Consider the following 19,595-nt stretch of genomic DNA (forward strand, 5'->3'; position numbering starts at 1 on the left):
GCTGTCTGACACGACTATTAGCAATTTTCTCTTCTGTTAATCTTATTTAATATTACACAACACAAATGTTGTTTTCCACAGAAACAAGGCTAGCTACTTGTACAGCTCCTTCTGGAACACTGTGCTCAAACAGACTAGCCCATTATTTTACATAAACCTCTAATCTCTGTCTTTGTGATGGCAAACACACTCCAAGGTCATGGGCAACATTTCCATGAAAATTAGAAATAGAATAATGCAAATATATTCCATACAAGTGCAGTTATCTTGTAAAATGTGTTTTTGCTCCAAGCTAAATGGCAAAATTTACATGCAAGATCAGTTTGAGAATTTTGCTAAGGCATTTCTGTTTTTGTTATTCTTGCGTTTTGTTCTTAAATCTTACATAGACAAGAGAGGCATTTCACTTTTCAGTGTTTTGCCTCCACCTGGGGTTTTCTACAGGAACTGCGGTTTTAGATGCCTTTGCTTTACAACTGGCCGAAAATCTACAGAGAATGAAATGACTAATGTTGTCCGATGAGTTCCTCTTGTTTCCTTTAATTTGTATTTACAATGTTAACAGTCCAGCCAAACAAAAACAATAAATAAAACACCGAATCATAAACAAAAAACAAATGTGGGAGCGTCAGAACAGCAACAGGACCTTCATGCAGCTAATATATGATTGTCCAGCAATACCTAAAAATCAAGCTGACTCTTCATGCTTTACAGTCACTTCATCGACCCAAATTAGATCCAAAAAACATTTGTCGCGCTCCGACACATTATTCTGCTCTTGTACAAGTCTTCTCCCATCTCTTCGTGTTGCTTCCGTGTTGGAGGGCAGTTTACTCGTCCACTGTCGTCCCAACAGATGTTTCTGTGCAGCGTGATCTAATCTGCAGTAGCCTTGCGTTTGTAACCAGCAGCTCACCATCTGCCACTTTTACAGTAAGGCACTTGTTTGCATTTAGAAATGTCAGTGCTGAAATGAATGTACTGTCATATCCTGACTGCTGTGAGTGGAGTACATTGGCAGGAACAGAGCGACCAACTACAGTATTCATACAAAGTTCATGATGTCTCCTGGTGAAACATCCTCATCTGAGAAAAAAAAACAAAAACATAATGGTTTCATTTGTCTAATTCAGTCACATGGAGTAGAACAGGTTTTAAATTGAGGCTGGATGTTTTCACACTTAATCCTTTCGAGCACTGAGCTCTTGTTCTGCCGATGAAAGGCAGGACGTCCTTAAAAAAACATTTGGTTCAGAAATTAAAGAGGGAAACTACATTTTAAATATCGCTTTGCTTTTCTGACAGCAGCAGCAGCAGCTATCCACGGCCATGTCATGTTAAAGGCTGTACTGTGGCTTCTCGTTCTCATTCAAGTTCACTCAGGCGGTCGATGATAACGATGAACAGCACATTTGACTGACGAACTAACAAAAGATGGAAAACATATTCACACAAACTAAAAAGGCTTTCTTCATTTCCTTGAATACAAAAACAAGTGAACTTATTTAACGGCTTCTTTAACCAGCCCAGAGTAATCAGCGAGCCCAGAAACACATTCAGTGTTTTGTACTGATATTTTCCCAGTGTTCACCAGTGCTAACTAAAAGAATTCCCTAAACATCATTTATATGTATAAAAAAATGCTTTTTTCTTTGCCCGTATCAGTCGTCAGTCTTACAGTAGTTAAGGCAAAAAGTAGTCTATGTCTTGGGCAGTGGCTTCTTTATCAATAATATGTCTGTATGTATCTAGTAATATTCAGTATGTCTGTGCATTCATGCATGTCTGTGATTTTCAGTCCTCCTTTGTTCTGCCCGTCAAAACGGATGACAGACAGTGAAGCAGCAATGCTGGCTGTGTAGGCTGTGAAACATACTGAGCAGCGAGACTGGTTCTAATCTTGTTGGGGGCCTTCAGTGTTTACTGTAAAACTGTGACATAGAAGCACAGTATGAGCAGACTATCTAAGGCCAGCCGTCAACAGGCGACAGTAGGAAAATAGAGATCCAGTCACAGTGGAACAGGCCACCAATACTGACGCAGTAAAGTGTGCACAAGGTTTCAAGATCCCAGTCTTTGTGCACTTTGTTTCTTTTTTTTTTTAGTCAGTTAGTTCCAATGCAAAGACAGAATGAGTGCCACATGTGGTGATTTGAATTATTTCAGTCAGTCGGTGCTTCAAAGCGAGTTACGAGGTCCCGTCGCTCCAGTGCGTGGCCCATTCCTTTTTGTGGACACCTCCTGACTTCTCAGTCTGGAACTGTGGCCGGTCCTCACGAGGAATCTTCACCGCGTGGTACTGAGGCAGTTTGTCTTTGTATTGAGCTCGCTGGAAGAAGCCACACTGTCGACAGAGGAAGGAAAGCAAGTTGAAGTGCAAGAAGGGGAAGAAAGGGACAGATGGAAAAGAAGGAAAAAAAACAAAGAAATAATTGTTGTCATTTAAAGGAATCTGATTGCATTTGTTTGATTTTATTTCAGAAGATGCTTCTATTCAGTATCATGCCTCGTAAAATCTAAAATATTCTGTTAAAGTAGCCTCCTCTAGTTCATCTCAGACAGACGAGAACATAAAGTTAATGTCAGCATGGCTTTTGCTAAAATCCACCCATAAAAATCACACCCACATGCTGTGCATTTCTAAATCCGCATCAGTCTAGTGTTTGTCATTACCACACCAACACGCTGAAGTGCCATTAGGAAAATGTACACTCATTAACGCCAACAAAAACACCAAGTGATCCTAATGACAAGTGCATTCTGGCACCTGGAAAAGCCAGCCGGTCGCGAGATGCAAGTCAGACGGAAATGTACGTCCTGAAAAGGAGTCATCTTCACAGACAGATGCCAGAATGAACAAGTGCAGCTTATTAATCAGTGAGAGCCACAACACACAGCACAGCAGGCATGTCGAAGGCCTGAAGGAGGGACGGCTGGATGGTGCTCAGTAGGCACAGACTAAAAGGGAGAAGCAATGCTGAATAAAGGGAGCAGTTTTGTATTTATTTATTTATACACTAAAGCCCACATTTCTGCTTGAATGATCCAATAAAACAGAGCAGCAAGGTTGCAGAAGTGTATACTGAAGGGTTGTTTCAGCCGAGTGAGTGATTGGATACAGAGACCTTGAAGCTAAAACCATGCAGTGTATGAATAATACCGCTTAAGCTTTAAGCACGGCTAGCTGCTCTGCTGTAGCGGTCCATGCTATGCCAAAGCTGACCATTTGCTAAACCCCTTCCCTGAATATAAATGATCACATCACAGCTTATAGCTTAGTAACCGTAACCGGTCGGATTTCTCCATATGTTGAAGCAGTTTACGAAGTTCTTGTACAAACGATACCTGTGACGTGAGGAGTTTGGCGGGTCTGGTTAAGTCTTTTCAAATAAAAACACAACAAGGATGCCTTTAATATCAACAATGTCTGTATGTTTCTCACTGTGTGGGAATTGGTCCTAGATGCTCTCAGTTTTGTTGACTAAAATTAGTGGGCAGCTGCTTCCTGCTTATTAGATTTTGGAAAATGAACAATAACTTCAGCCAAACACATTCTTAAAAAGAAAATCCCTTGAATCTCATTTTATTAAGGGAGAAATCCTGGTTGAAGAGACAGCAAAATACGAATTGAACCTCTGTCTTGTTAGTCCAAGTAGCTACGTAGGTGAAAGTTCTGCTTCAAAAATACTTTATGGTCAGTCTCATTTCTCTTGGACACTAAATGACCATGTGAACATTTTCCTGCTGAAAGTCAAAAGTTGCTCTAAGTTGACCTAAAAAAAATGAGCAGGATTCACAACTTCAAAATATATGTTGTGGAAACTCTACGCACACTCTCAGAGTGGACTCCAAGTGAAATAAGAAATGTCTTGTTTCCAGAGATTAAACTTTGCAATTAAAACTATTTTCATATTCATTCTGAATTTGAAGGAGACATAGGTGTCATTTTAGGAACAAACTATTTAATGTAATTTTTACATTAAGTTCTTATTTCTGGCAGAGGAGTTTTTTTTTTCTTCAAATAGGCCTGGAGGGAATCTTTGAGTAAAGCAAGAAATTTAGGGTTATTGGAGGATAAAATAAAATGTCTGACCTTATATTTCTCCTTATCAGAATAATTGGATGAACTGAACACCGTGACATTAAAACAATGCTCTAATTTAAATACTATATGTCTCTATGATTGAGCAGAATGCAGAATACATAACTGGAACATTTAGCTTCATAATATCATGTATGTAGGAAACAATTACATGTTGTTCAATACCTGTTTAACAGGGATCTTGTTTTAGGACATGTTCACCAAAAGCACTACAAAAGTCCCCCAGAGGCAGTGTTTTCAACAAACTCATGAAGCATAGAAAATCTAAATCCAGTCAGCAATGTCTTGGAAAAACTTGCTAAGCGACTGTAGCTAAGAGGGGCAGAGCTTTAGCAAAAGGTCAGTTACCATCCATCTTAGGTATTACTGCTGTGACATCACCCCACTTTTGTGGTCATTTGTGCCTAAATGTGCCCATATTTCATGCTGTAATGAACACCACCGGCCTGAGAGTGGGTCGAGAAACAAAGCTAGGGTTTTTTACCGCATGGAGGGAGAGGAGGAGGGGAGAGCAGGCCAGAGGGAAATATTTTTTCTATATTATAGTTCTGATGCCTGCTTCTCCGCCTCCGAGGGTTGGACCCCCAAGTGGGCACGGTAGTACTCCGTCTCATAGTGCCGGCGCCGCTCACTGCGTTTGAAGAACCCACACTGGGCCAACAGATCACCGCGGGGAACAGGGGAAACAAAGGATGGATGTAATAGAAAGGGGGATTTAGGGGACAGACGGTCCCCAGACAGAAGAGAGAGAAGACAAAACAAAGGGGGACAAGACACAGAGGACATACAGAAGAACAAAGGAGGAAAGGAACAGATGAGAATGAGCTGGAAGGAATAAAATGATTACAGGACACATCAGAGCAAAGTAGGCAAATAATTGGACGGCCGTGGAGAGTGAGAAGAAAATGGCAAAGTCATGGCCAGTGACGAGACAGGAATGACATCAGTGACTTATGAAGTATTACCACTTTACTTTCCTTTACTGTTTTACTCTGGAAAACTACACAATTAACTACAGACATGTTAGCTTTTGCTGGCTCACTATACAGTACAATATTGTACAATTAGTATTTTTACTTTTGCTACTTTAAGAGTACTTAGTGACAATATTTTTCCACTTTTACATGAGTAAAATTCTGAATGTTTGAATCCTACACTATTCCTGTTTCTTTACCTCTGCTTACTTGGACAGAATCTTGGGAATCCACTGTTTACTGATATCGGTTTCACGTTCTGTTTTCCATCGTTTTAATAATAAATACTGTCAGTGCTGTTCATGATAAAGAACTGTAATTTAACAAAAGACACTGAAGCATGTGAGAGTGTGCAGAAATAAGAGTGTAGGCAGGGTGGATGCCTGAGAGTTATTCTGTGTGTTTTACCTTCCACAGTATGCAGACCAGTAGAGTCAGCAGCAGGATGCCTGCCAGGATGGCGATGAGAATGATCCACCAGGGGATCCAGTACTGGTCAGCAAGACCAGGCTCAGGATAAATCATTACTGGAACCTGGAGAGGAAGGCAGGATGGAAAAACAGATACATATTATCAGTGCATCAGTCTGTAGGGATAATACGTGTATTTAAAGGCATATTTTTATTCATATATCTTCAAATTCCAACATTTTTTTTTGCTAAGTGTGAGTCATTGCTGTTAAAATAAACTGTTTATTCATACATCTATGCACTAACAGCTGCTCACTGGAGAGTGACAGTAAACACATCTTTAATCTTTTCTTATTTTTGGAAAATTTGCTTTTGCATGAATAAAGCGTGAGTACCTGTGCAGAAGCATCCCTGAGGACGAGATGTTTGATGGTGGACTTCACAGTGATGTTGGCTCTGACCAGCAGCTCCAGAGCACTGACTGCAGGAAACTCCTGAGAGACACAGACAGAAAAAACTGCTGTCAAAACTAGTTAACACCTGACGAGTGAAACTACTGTATCCTTACTTTTAAAGAAAAAAAATAATGGGAGATCTTGGAGCCATTTTCATTGGTTTAAACAAAATTCTACATTTTTCTGTTTCTGTTTTCTTCGCACACACACCCAGCGCACAGAGATATTATGATTTTAGCCAAAAACAATATGATTTTGTCTTATCAAATCACATCAGACAGGTTCTAACAAAAATTAGAAATATAAACAATGCAAAGGAAAACATCTCAAGTCCTGTAATTGTGTGAATAGTTTCTGATTTCCAAATGAGTCTCAAAAAAATTGGCATCCACCATTTCTTTGAATACCCCGCTAACATACTGGGTGAATTTTTTGTTGTTACTCTTTGGTCTCACAGAAAATTAAATGCACATTTGCCTCAGCAGTCAGCAATTAAAGCTGACTGCTGACTGCTTTCACATCAAACCTCCCTGACATCTCTCATTCATTCTGTAAAAGCATTCGCTGCAGTTATCACTCATTCACTTACAGCACATTAGTCACACACTTAAACGAACGTGAGAGCCAGAAACAGCCGTAACAGTTGGACTGAAGCTGAGATGAAGAGCAGTGTGTACAAAGGTGCTCCTGTGTTGATGACAGGATAGTTATCTTTTTGCTACCTCGATGAAGCTGCTGTTCCACAGTCTGGCGTGGATCTTGAGGACAGCCTGACCAGAGAAGCTGTGCAGGGGACACTGGAAGAGTACGCAGCGTGCCGAGCCCAAGAGACAATCCTGGAGAACAAAATGACAAACTGAGCACTCCGAAGGGTTTGTTCTTTAATAAACTGGTGCCAAATGTAAACAGTGATGAAAGCAGAGAAAAGCCTGCATCTCTTCATTTGTCCATCTACAGTTTTTTTTAAAGCCTGAGTGCATTAACAGGGAATCAGTAAATCATTTCCCTCTCGCTGCTTTCTTGTCCTGCTTACCAGTTTGAGCGACTTGCGTCTCTCTGAAGCTGCCACAGCTGGTGTGGTTCGTCCCACGCTGCCTTTTGTCGTGACTTGACCTTCCTCCTCTGGGTGGGAGCGCCGTGTTCTCCTGACCTGTTGAAAGAGACGCATGAATACAAGTTAGAAGAAAGAAAAGACAAAGGATGTGGAGACATAATGGATGCTGTTTTCGAAGAAAAATTACGCCTTAAATGAATTTTGAGAGAAAGTATTTAATGAATCCCACACAGTCACATTGTTGACATCCTCTCATATGATCTAGAGGCAAAAAGGTCCAGCACCAGGTTTCGAATTAACCCTTAAATTTCAATTCTCAGTCGGTATTTTTATCCTAAAAGAATAACTTGTTTGTGCGACTATAAAACAGATAATGAAAGAAAACACTGCTGCTTCATTGTTTAGCTTGTTAGAAAAATGTTAGCATGCTTGCCGAATATTTGGTACTCGTGAAAAAACATGCGTGTTGTTGGAACAGATTCTCTACCAAAGCCAGAGCTGAAGTGCTCCACTTACCGTGTGATTGGCCGGCTGAAGCTCTTCAGGTGAGGAGCTCTGAAGTGTCAGAGGATTCAAGGCTCCAGTGTTGCTGCAGTGTGTGTCTGGGTGGCCCTCAAAGTTCAGACTGGCCGGATACAGGAGCCATTTCTCATTGGCCAGCTCGTAAGGCCACATGATGTTGAGGAAGGCAGAGCCGAGCGTCTGGAGAGCTTGTCCAGGATTAGAAACCTGACAGAAAATACAAACAGCATATTATATCAGAAAGTGCACTTTTTGGCATTAATTTTTATTCTTTGCACTGTGTCCTTTATGTTTGCTGGACTATTATAGAGTATATTAAGATATCTCTCATCTATAAGTTACATCATTTGATTAATCTAAGTTAATATTAACTGAAAACTTGTCCAATACAGTGATCACACTGATGTGTACACGTGGCAAACAAAGCACACCTACAGAGACATGAGTGTCGTAGATAAAGTTTCCTCACCACAAACTCGAAATCCACCGGGCTGCCGATGTCCTCCAGACTGGCCATGGCACTCTCTCCTCTCACCGTCCCACTGAAGAACAGCTGGTGAGGACGAGCCAGTCTGCAGCAAAACACGATCACATCAGTGTGTCAGATAGCTCCATAAACGATCACTACAGCTCCACAGGAAAATCTGTTTACTTTGTAGATGCACTGCTTTCATTTCCAGTCATTTCAAATTCATGCTGTGAAATCATGAGTATGTCATGCAGATTTTGGAAAAATTAATCTCAAGACATCTGGAATATTGTTGAATACTTCTCAGAATGGTACAGACATAAAAAAACTTCCCGCAGTGTTCAACATTGGGAGTTGTTGGAACAAGACCATGAAGAATATATGTCAAACAGTGCGGAATAACACGATTCCAGCAACCTTAACCAGCATGTTAAAGGTTTAAAAATAAGCCAGCTTTACTCCAGCAGACAGTTTTATTATATTTATCGGAAAAAAAACTGTGTACTCACCCACTGACAGACAGAGGGAGCTCTATCACAACTTTAGCAAAAGCTGTGACCGGGGCCAAGTCAGGCTGCTCACTGATACTGAGGACAAAACAATAAAAACAGAACAAAGAATTATTTAGTCTTAGCAAGCAAAATACTAAATGGATCGAAAGCTTAACTTTAACTAAAACACTGATCTGTGCTGTCACATTCAGGTTTTACTCTCAGAGAGGATGTGGAGGCCTTACGTTGTCAGTAAGAGATCCACTGTCAGCTCAGTGGTCACAATGGTGATGTTAGCTGTGCTCAGGTTGATGGAGAATTTCAGCTGAGAGACAAAAATAAGCGTATAAACCAATTAAACACTCAAAATAATGACAATTATTGAACAAAATGCCTTTTAATTGATGTTTCTGCTGATGTTTTGTTCAATCTGGATGCATTATTGTTCCCGAAACTTAGTGCATATACTCAAAAAATAATGAAAAATGAATTAAAACTCAACGCGGTAAGTATTAAATGTTCATGAAAATGCATGACACAGTAGCTTTCATCAATTTTAGGATAAACGAAATGTATGCAGCATGTTTATATGACAGCAAGTTGTGCAATTTCAACATTTTGACAAACATATCCACTTTTTTCTCACCTTAGTGTCTCGTTTGACAGGATTTCCGAGGTCGCATTCAACTTGGGAGCCATTCGGGTTAGCCTGACACCTCATCTACAGTCAGGAAATATGATATAATATGATACCACCTCTATGACATGAATTTGAGACTGTATTTTTCTTAGCAGAGCTCACACCTGTGGTGGGATCCTGGAGCCGGCGTATGACAGGGTGTTTGGTAAAGATACGAGCAGCTGAGCGGCGTGAGCGTCATCGCCATCCTCTTCAGGGTTCAGAGGGTCAGAGGGCATGTTGGTGACGGTGATCTCCAGAACCACCAGCCGCTGGTCTGACAGAGAAAACACCTGCACGTCATCCTCATCTCTGCATGAAGACAAAGGACACAGTGGGGACAGAAGTAAACACATTGCTCAGCTAGTGGCATATCAACACTCTCTGAAGTACGGGCGCAAATGTGTTAAACAGAAGAAAAATAATTTATTATTATTTTGTATGAATACATAATCTGGCGCATTTTTACTCATACAGCAGAAAAATCCAGCAGTCCCTTCATTGTATATAAAATGGTTATCCTTCTTTCACATAAAATTTTGTCTTTTCAGCTTCTGACCCATCAGGACGACACATTCAGTGGAGACTTTTGCAGATATAAAGCTTATAAAATTGTTGTATTTAGGTGAGAAACACATATTCAAATGGTGAAAACTAAAGCTAAATGGATAAAATTTCTTATTATGAAAGCCAAACTATAGATTAATCATTTATTAATGCCTATACAACATCAAGAAATGATTAAATAATGAATAGTTACTCCATTAAAGCTTTTGAAAAGGTAACTTCCTATAATTTAGTACCAAGCAATTAATTTAACAAACATTAAATCAAGTGAATGTTCAAGTCTTAACACCAAACGGACCAAAAAACAGACATTATTCCCATTGCATACACAAAACTTTGTTGGTGTGTAGGTTGCTAGGCAACAGTTTACATCATCATATCCATCAGCTCATGCAGAAATGAGTGGACAGGTACTAACTTTGGCAGGGGGGTGAAGAGGTCAGAGTTCAGGGGTGTTGTTCCAAACTGATAGTTCAGCTTCAGGTTGCTCTGGCAGGTTTTGTCGGTGCCACATCCTTCTCTCAGGAAGTTCACCTTTAGGGGTTAAATCAGACCAATGTCAGGCTGTGGATGAACTGCACATCTGCGAGGGCATTCTCTATCTACTAACAGGTTTTTAAGTAGTGAGCAGAATTATTTTTTCAACAAAATTGTTCAAAATCCACTGTCTCCAGCTTCTCGTAATAGAAAATGGCCAACAAGATGTCAAATTTAGAAACTATGTGCATTGTGATCAGGTTTCTTCACTATTTTCTGACATAAATGATTGATCAGTTAGTTTAGAACATAGTCACCAGATTAATTGACAGTAAAACATTTTTTTGCATTTCTGTTGTACATCTGCATGCGTATAAAGACTGTTTAACAGCAGATATTAGTAAAAGGGTAAATAAAACTGCAGCAAACTACGCTAGTTAGAAGGTAGAGAGGATACATCAGCATAGGAACATTTCAGTCGATTGTGCTTTATTAAAATTTCATGGAGCCCTACACTCGGTTTATGGATGTTTCTTGCAGCACTAGTGTTCAACTGGGATGCATGCAAAGTACCTCTGTTGTAACAAAAGAATCAAGCAATCAAGCATGTCATATGTGAAAATAACATGTTAAATTGCTGTATAAAAGAGTCTAAATTAAAGCAGAGGGGCTATGTTGATGGAAAACATTCTATAAAGCATTGGCTTGTTTATGCAGTAATCCGTAGCCCATTAAAATTTAACCCAACCACAAAAAAAGTTTGTTTTGTTACTGACCTCAGAATGCAGTGTGTTAGAGGGGGAGACATTGAGTATAGGAGGCAGCTTCTCCAACTTCTTGGCAGAGTGTCTGCGTGGCGGCTGGGACTTGATCGTGTAGGTTATCGCCAATGAGATGGGACGCAGTTTGTCACGTATACTCTCCTATATAGATAGAAGATAACACAATAATGGCCAATCAGAGATTTGGACTAGAGGTTGGGGTCAGATTTTTGACTGCCATATATAAAATATATCATGAAAAAGAACAGTATCAATGCACTAAAAGTAAAGCAAAAAAACACATTGTACAAGTATAAATCCAGTATATTTCCCACTACTTGAATAAAACAGAGAACCCAAACAGTAAGCTACCAGTTATACGTTACTGACATGCAGCTGGAAGACAGCGGTGGTGCACACAGGTTGAAGCTGTCGATGCAGCTCCACCTCCTCTGTCTGCGTATACTCGGGCTCCAGTGAGCTGCGGCCCAGGAAGTTAACGCGGTGCGGGAGGCCAAGCTTCCTACGCTCGGTGTCAGCTTCAAAGTGCACCACAAGGGCTTGAAGGGGAGTAGGATGGGATGATGCATAGAGTGAGACAGAGTGATGGAAATACAGAAATGTCAGGACACACACAGAGAGCACTTAAAGAGCCCACCAGGGCCAGAGCATATAGGAAGTATTACACAGCTGTGATTTAATCCTAATAAAGTCTACTGTTACCTCACAGATAAGGTCTACTCTAAATAGAAATGACTGCTGCCACTGTGGGGAGTGACATGAAGTCCCACATGAGAGAAGAACAAGTTTAAAAACCGGGGTCAGACTTACTAATGTGTGGAGAGTAGTGGACAGGGTGGGCTGTGAAGGTGAAGCAGGCCTTGACCTCCACACTAAACAAGAAAAGGGGTAGATAGTGAACAAAATACATGTTTAGAAGCTTTTGAACTATACAAATTATGTTTTTAAAATCAAGGTTTAGTTATCTTGGTATTTTTTGACATTGTCAGTGCTTACCAGACGCCATCTCTGCCTTTGCAGTTGTTCTGCTCCAGATCGATGTATTGAGGTTCAATAGATCTGATCTCTCTGATCACATGGATGACTGGACGAGACCTTGAGGATAGAAAAAAGCACAATTTCTATAGGAAAAATTATGACTACCTGATGTAAAAACTATGATACAGACACAAGATTTATGACCCCACTTGTATTTCACACATATCATCACAGGTGAGGCATCTTTATTGTCTAATAAGACATGACTCTGATATTTAAGATTTAAGAAAAATATTTAAATAAGAACATATCTGATCTGATTTGAATGGTTTCAAAACTCACCTGAACAGAACCACTGAGTCATTTAGAGACCCTACTGCCACATCTGGATAGTGATTGTTGTCGATATCCAAACCACCTGAGATGGAGTATCCAAATCGTCTCACATCAAAGTCTCGGCCGTCCAGCACCTAATGGGTTAAAGAAAAGTGATGCTCAGTCTCATATGCGTCTTTCCTTCATTCAGTCTTTTCACCTTTATCCCTTAGTTCTTCTTTTATATATATATTGTTCATGACATATGTAAACTTACCTGAGCAGGTTTTGTCTCAATTCCAGCATCTGAGCCTCTGTAGATGAAAACTTTTCCGTGTCCATCAAATGGTGCTCCCACAGCAATATCTGCATAGACAGAAAACAGCATTCAGTTATGCTGTAAAAGTTTTAAACCTAAACCAAACAGTGATACTTCTGTTCAGTTTCGATTGATATTGTTTTAAGGAAGACCTCAAGACTTATACATTTTCAGTGGCTTTTGGGTTTTTGGCTGCTCTCAGTATGTCATATTTTTGTATTTTATTCCATTCTATTTTACTTTTAGATGTAGGATTAGGGTGATTTTTTATTGGTTTTATCCTGTTTTGATATTTTCTACATAATGTTGTTGCTGCCTGTCTGATAACACATACAGCACTTTGATTAGCTCCGGTTGTTTCAAATGTGCTAATTACAAACAACTGATTTGATTTGATACAGATATGAATGTTCCAGATGTTATCAAAAATGCTAACTGGTATATTAAAAAAAAAAAAAGCTTATATGATTTTCAACTTGCCCATCAAAAAGCAGTAATGACATTTTTATTTTAAATAACAGCAGTCTGAGATTATTTAAGCCCAGATCTTTGTTAAAGATAACACTGTCTCCTGGAACATGACAAAGACCTGAGCTCATTCATTCACCCAGTACATTAAATAAACACTGCTCCCACCTCCGTATCCATCCTGGTCCAGATCTCCAATGTTGGTGACTGTCATCCCAAACATGGAGTCATACGTCCCGTTGAGGCGGATGGGACGAGCCTGATCGTCCCAGTGGCCAAAGGGGTTCAGATACACATAAACGGCTCCACCAATTTCTGCTTTCCGGTCAAAAAAGTTAGGAGCTCCAACAATCAGGTCAGTCCAGCTAGGGACAGAAAACAAGGCAAAAAAACACCAATTATTTCTGGAGTCACCTCTGAGTCACTACTAGATTGTTTTGTACTTAAATGCAAATGTAAGGTATTGTTCTTGAGTTTATGTCACTACAAACTAGAGAAAACTATGAATAATTTCAACAGTTTTTAAGAAGAAATGTTACCTTTCTGTCTTGAGGGTTTTTTTAATAGTGTAGCACTTCTACTTTTAGTAACACTGGTCACAATGCCGTGTTTTATTTATGACCATTATCCAGACTGACTTTACATTCAGCTTCTCCTCACCCGTCCCTGTTGAGATCCGTGGTGGCTACTGAGTATCCGAATGAAGACGCCAGCTCCTCCCCCCAGAAGATGTGCTGTGGCACCAGCCGGTACACGTTGTCCTTCTTCAGCAGCAACACCGCCCCTGTATGGTTGGCCCGTGGTGCACCGGCCACGAAGGTCAGCTCCCCGAGGCTCATTATCCCCATGGCCGAGTCCACAGAAAATCCTGGAAGAAGAGGAATAAGATAAAAAAGAAGAAAGAGGAAGAAGAAGAGGAGGAGGAGGAAGGGTCAGGGGTTAATATTGACTGTGGGGTTCAGAGGCTCATCTCCTCTCAGTGTGCCATGTTCTGCTCATCTCCTTACTAATGAAATGTGTGCCTTAAGTGACTATTGATTTTATGCCAAACTCATGATGGCTGTAAACGTTGTGTGTGCCGTGTTTGCAGATGGTTGTAAGCCTGTTGGCAAAAGCAGAAAGGCCGGTTGTGACAGTAACAGGGGGGAGATGTATCGGCCTCCGTCTAATGTCTCAGGAGACGCTGCAGCTCTGCACCAGTTGCCTCTGGCGAAGGCAGTATGTAAACATGGTGGGAGGAGGACGTTAATCAGATTTATTACCTAAAGCATCCCCTGCTTTGTGTGGGTGTGCTGTGAAAATATGCATCTACACGTGTGTGTGTGTGTGTGAAGGAATGTGAAGATGTGCTTGCATGTAAATCAAATAAAGCAAAGGAGTGAATAAGAAGTGGGGGGGGTATTTACTTTATGTGCAGAAATTTTCTCATCAAGCTGCGAAAAATAACATGTATATCAAACATTTCAAGCTAACACAAGCAATTGCATGCTTTGCTAGTTTAAAAAAAGAAAAAGCAAGCAGAGGGTGAGAAAAATAATCTATCAGCACACGGAGGACATTTGTTAGTCCTGAGTAAACATGCAGAAGGAGACACAACAGAGACACACAGGGAGCAGCTCCAGGGTGGCAGGTGTGGAATGCAACATCGCAGCTCCTATAAAACCAGCGGACGGAGAATAGGTGCTGCTTTTTCCCTCACCGGGTGGCTTTTAACACACATGCTCTCAACAAGGTCGACACTGTAAAGCTTAATAGGGAATAGAAGCCTAACGGAGCACAAGGTTTTCAAAGGAGATGGGGACCCTGCGTGAGCCGAGCAAAGGCGCTAAATTCAATAAACAGCTTGGTCTAGGTTCATTATTTAGGCCAAGGACGTTATTTGTAAAGAGTGGAAGCCATTTCAGATGGTTTCTTTCCTCTAATTTCAGTCTACAGGTGTTTTTTTCATCTTATATTGTTAATTTAGTAATATTTCTATGTCAACATCTAATCTGATGTGCAGCTGTGCATAACTTGACCCAATAAATACAAATTATTCAGTAAATATCTGTTTAAGGGTAAAAACATCACCTGATTGGTACTTACATGCCACATTCTACATATATTATTAGACATTTTATCCACATTTCACCCTCAACACATTCACTGAGTTTAATTTCACATATTTTTATTTGCATGGTGTGACAAAAAAATTTTTTTCTTTTTACTTAAAACTCAAGATGTAGGCAGGACTAAAGATTTCAGTTTCAGCCTGATGAAACTTAAATGTAAAATGATGTATATGCAACAAATTAAAAGAGCCTTCATTGTTTTGACAATGACAATATGGGAATATAATAAAGCCTTTTCTTTGTCATTTTAGCCAAACACTCCGCAAAGAGGAGATTCTATAAACAGGATTTGATTTGGCCCTGAAGGAGGTAAAAGGGATGTTTTGGTTTTATTCATCCAGACTCTTTCTTCACATGAATCAATGGTTTTACTGTTTATATGTGGCCACATTTTAGCAGCAGTTGAAATCCTGTGACACTTGAGATCCAACAGTTGCTGCACATTTCTCCAACAGTCCCTGTCATTTTAGTGAGCATGCATAGGTGTGGCACATCATCTGGTTAGGATCAATGGAAGCATGTGAGTTATAAATGAAGGCTAAAAGGTCATGTGAGAATTAGTGTTGTCAAGGAGACGGCTCAATACGGCGAGGGAGAGGGTAAGCAGGCTCGGAGGAATGTGAATAAAGAGATTTATAGCAGATACACACACTTAGTTGGAAATAATAACTGCAACCTCACAAAACAATAAACAGGCCCTGTTCAGCAGAGGGCGGGTCGTTACCCACAGACACTGAAGATTCATAACTAATGTCTCACAGCGCTTTCTTCAAAACAAAAGAACAAGCTATCTTTTGGAGCTGCATGAAGGATAATGTCAGTCTGTCAGTTCACCACTGGTCGATTTAAGATTACAATGAAAGTTTGTACAAATATCCATGGTGCCCATTAATGAACCAACTCCACTGTCTTTGGTGATCCCTGGTATTTGTGTATAAATATCAAGCGGCTGTAGGCACATTTTGCCTGTCATGTCTACACATTTTAAGGTTTTCATGTGCCATTGTAGGGCATTAAAATAATACGCGACAGTAATTGTCAGGAGGAGAGGTAATTTGTCATGACTATGTGGTATACAATCATATGCAAAAAGACATTCTAAAAACATGTTTTTATATTCGCAAAATTGGCAAATCACTGAATTTGATATCCATCTTACCCTCAGGCAAATTAATCCAACTTTGGTTATTCCTTTATTTGGCATACAGAGTTATCATCTTATCAAAATTTCAAATTGTTTAATATGTAGTTATAAAATACCTAATAAAAACAGTCCAACCTCACCAGAAAAAATACATTACAGCGACAATATTGTGAATATCTCCGGTGAGGGATCAATAAAATTTATTGTATCTTAATGCTGGTCAGTTGTTCAGAGGGGTTTGAATGACCCATATTTATAAAGACAAACTGTTGTAAGCATGTCAATAAGTTCATGTAGACTCTCTGAACTTTTCAGAGTTGCGACAATGTTGTCACAGTAGCTCCTTTTAGACGGCGCGTGACTCATCACCGTGGTAACCAAGAAAACAGAGGAGAAGCCTATTGCAGATTTGAAAGCGTCTAATTTAACCCAAAACGTGAGATTTTCCGGAACTTAACCAAATAGTTTAGTCTAGTATAGTAACTAACAAAACAAAATCTGAATATGGATAAGAAAATAACAATAATAATAAAGAAATATTGAGTCAACTACATCTAAAAATGATGGTTCGACTTGGGGTATGGACCTCATTCTCCCTTGTGAACAAGCTCTGAAAGACTTACGGCACTGCCTTGCCTACCTCCTCCAATCACAGCCTTTAGTCCTTTCTTATAGTACCTCAATTAGCAAAACAATTATTTGCAGTGCAAAGTTTTGGGAGTCATTGGCAATCAATCTTTTCTGTCGTTTAGATGTGAGGACGTGTTTAAAAAACTTATGCCATTCTCATCACCCTCCATTGTACTTTGTGTTTAGTGCTAATTAGCTACAGGTTAGCATGCTGAGACTCAAAACTAAGGTGGAGAACATGTCAAACATCATACCAGCTAAACACCAGCATGTTCTCATGATCACTGTGGACATGTCAGTACGCTGATGTTAGCATTTAGCTCAAAGTAGAGAATGAGCTGTGAGGTTCAGCTTAGTAAAACTACAGCAATCGTCAGTAAAACCACCACCAAGATACCCTGGAAAGCTTCATCCGGACAAACACATGCAGCGGGCTCGACACACTAAAGACAACAAAGATCTACAGACAGAACACACAGACAACCTCCTGCTACTCAAAGAGACAACCATCTTTTTAATTCAACAGCTAGTTAGACAAAAAAAAATAGCCGTGAAACAAATCAAACTGAATAATTTTACAGAATAAATTTACAGTTTTGGATGGCTGTCTCTTTATAACAGTAAAGACAAGGTCTGACCTAGAACTACACTAAAATCTATAGACACCATGTGGAATTAGGAGACAGGACTAAGACAAAGACGGAGAGGAAGAATGTCCACTACAAGCCCAATCCCAGGTCCAAACAACAACAGCAACACTTCAGGCCTACAAACCTAAGTAGCTATTATGAGCTACATCCTCAAACGGTGTGGGCCGGTTGGTGGGCTCCAGAGTTTTGTACAGCAGTGCATCTTCAATGGGGCTAGCCATGAACAAGAGCCCTGAGGCCCAAAAAACAGGAAGAGAAAGACAGAAGGAGACAGAGGGAGGAGGAGCGTGGGAGGGGAGTGATGGGATGGTGAGGGTAACAGAAGAGTGACAAGAGAGAAAAAAAGAGGGGGGAGAGGGAAGTGCAGGTGAGACAGGTGGTGATTGATTGGTGCTTTGTTTTCGTGGCATTGCAGCGGTTCGTCCTGCAAAAACCGCCTGGTACCTGGAGGAGAGACGTCACTTTGGGCTCAGATTGCACTGTAAACCACCCTCTTAAAGTAAGGAGATGTTTTCCTCTTTTCAGACGAGGGCGGTGGCTGGTATGCGGATAACATCATTGTAGTGTTTTTTTTGGGACATACAGTGTTTGCCTTGTTCGGGAGCAAATACTGGCATCATAAGAATTCACGTCAGGCCACATGTCTACCCACAATGAGAAAGAGCTCAAATAATGAGGTGGAGTCATATTCAGGGTGTTATGAGTCATACACAGATAGGCTCAGCCAGAAATAATCCCCAGGGAAAGACAGGGACACTGAAACAAGTTTTCCCTCAACCGGTCGGAGGCAGTTTAGCAGCAGCTACTGTTCCCATGGTCGAGTCGGCCATGTTGGAGTGCAGTCTGAGCCCTGGTGTCGTCCCTCCCCCGGCCCTCTCTTTCTCTACTGTGCACAGGCAGCAGTGAGCAGGGAGGGCGAATCCTACCCAGGTAACTGTGGTAGGGCACAGGGATGAGCTGGGCATTAAGTTGTTTCTGATCTGCCACCTCGTAGGGTCCGTCGTCATAGTAACCGAGGTCGAGCAGAGTCTGGTTGAAGAGCTGGACGCGCATCTCACCTGGAGAGGAAGCAGGTGAAGGCACAGCAAAGCAACAAGAAAACATTTGCACAATGTCTTACACAGCAGACAAAACACCAGATACACACAAGCAAACACACACACACACGAGTGAAGTTCTACAATATGAGCTACATACTGATCAGTGTAGTGCATTATTTTACTAGTTAATGTACAAAAAATAAACATACTTTACCATTTCATACAAACATGATATGATAAAATTCACATGCAGCATTGGTTTTCGATCAAACTGTGACTTTGCAAAGAAAAGACAAAATTAAAATTCACAAATAACAAGTTGGCAAAATGTTTCCTTATGATTTTTCTTAAGTTATCTCACCAACAGTTGCAATTTACTTTTAATTTTAGCCATAAACAGTTCCTTTATTCCTATGGTGCATTGCACTGTGTGAAACAAGCATTCACCATTTGCAGTATTTTTAATTTCCATACTTTTCCATTATGAACTCACTGCAAACTCAAAACCTGCTTAGAATTTGTGGATCAAATAAATAAATTTGAATTCATCCAAGATGGTCACACAGTGTCTATCCGTTTAAGTACATATTCTTTACCATGGACACAGTGGATAGGCTTTCTAAAATATCATTTAGTGAAATGAGAAGCATCAGTTGCATCTAGCAGACTACACACAGACTTACATTGCAATGTTTTACAATGTGAATTATATAAATTAAGACTGTAGGGCAGCAAAGCACAGCATTGATCTCATGTGGCAGCCTATGACAATAAATTATAAATCAATCCAGTAACTGATTTCTACATCAGATAAATCTCAGGGCTTTCTTTAATTAAGTGCGGCCACTGTGCTGCATAATTTCACTTTCAATCAATAGATTGAGGTATAAATTAATGGCATTGTCCTATTAATAGCACTACTTTCATTAGGCAGTTTACATGGATTGCCTTTTTTCCT

At 40.2% G+C, this 19,595-nt stretch overlaps 1 protein-coding gene across 2 annotated transcripts in view; it reads right to left on the minus strand.

The window, feature by feature from the left end:
- Nucleotides 1-520: 520 nt before the first annotated feature.
- itga7 (integrin, alpha 7) overlaps nt 521-19,595 on the minus strand; it is a 36,955-nt gene continuing 17,880 nt past the window's right edge. Inside the window, exons 5-25 of one of the 2 annotated variants that reach the window (XM_022192254.2) lie at nt 17,722-17,829; nt 13,723-13,930; nt 13,231-13,427; nt 12,553-12,641; nt 12,303-12,430; nt 11,979-12,077; nt 11,793-11,854; nt 11,352-11,521; nt 10,977-11,123; nt 10,142-10,257; nt 9,282-9,468; nt 9,124-9,198; nt 8,723-8,802; nt 8,496-8,573; nt 7,987-8,089; nt 7,512-7,724; nt 6,975-7,091; nt 6,664-6,777; nt 5,882-5,980; nt 5,485-5,610; nt 521-2,344 (exon numbers count right to left, since the gene is read on the minus strand). In XM_022192254.2, coding sequence (XP_022047946.1) covers nt 2,189-2,344; nt 5,485-5,610; nt 5,882-5,980; nt 6,664-6,777; nt 6,975-7,091; nt 7,512-7,724; nt 7,987-8,089; nt 8,496-8,573; nt 8,723-8,802; nt 9,124-9,198; nt 9,282-9,468; nt 10,142-10,257; nt 10,977-11,123; nt 11,352-11,521; nt 11,793-11,854; nt 11,979-12,077; nt 12,303-12,430; nt 12,553-12,641; nt 13,231-13,427; nt 13,723-13,930; nt 17,722-17,829 — 2,672 coding nt within the window. In that variant the 3' untranslated portion in view covers nt 521-2,188. Of the gene's footprint in view, nt 2,345-5,484; nt 5,611-5,881; nt 5,981-6,663; nt 6,778-6,974; nt 7,092-7,511; nt 7,725-7,986; nt 8,090-8,495; nt 8,574-8,722; nt 8,803-9,123; nt 9,199-9,281; nt 9,469-10,141; nt 10,258-10,976; nt 11,124-11,351; nt 11,522-11,792; nt 11,855-11,978; nt 12,078-12,302; nt 12,431-12,552; nt 12,642-13,230; nt 13,428-13,722; nt 13,931-17,721; nt 17,830-18,523; nt 18,656-19,595 lie in introns of both variants that reach the window. The other variant, XM_051948566.1, reaches the window with a different exon arrangement.

The sequence above is a fragment of the Acanthochromis polyacanthus genome, chromosome 5, assembly GCF_021347895.1.
Source record: "Acanthochromis polyacanthus isolate Apoly-LR-REF ecotype Palm Island chromosome 5, KAUST_Apoly_ChrSc, whole genome shotgun sequence".
Lineage (NCBI taxonomy): Eukaryota > Metazoa > Chordata > Actinopteri > Pomacentridae > Acanthochromis > Acanthochromis polyacanthus.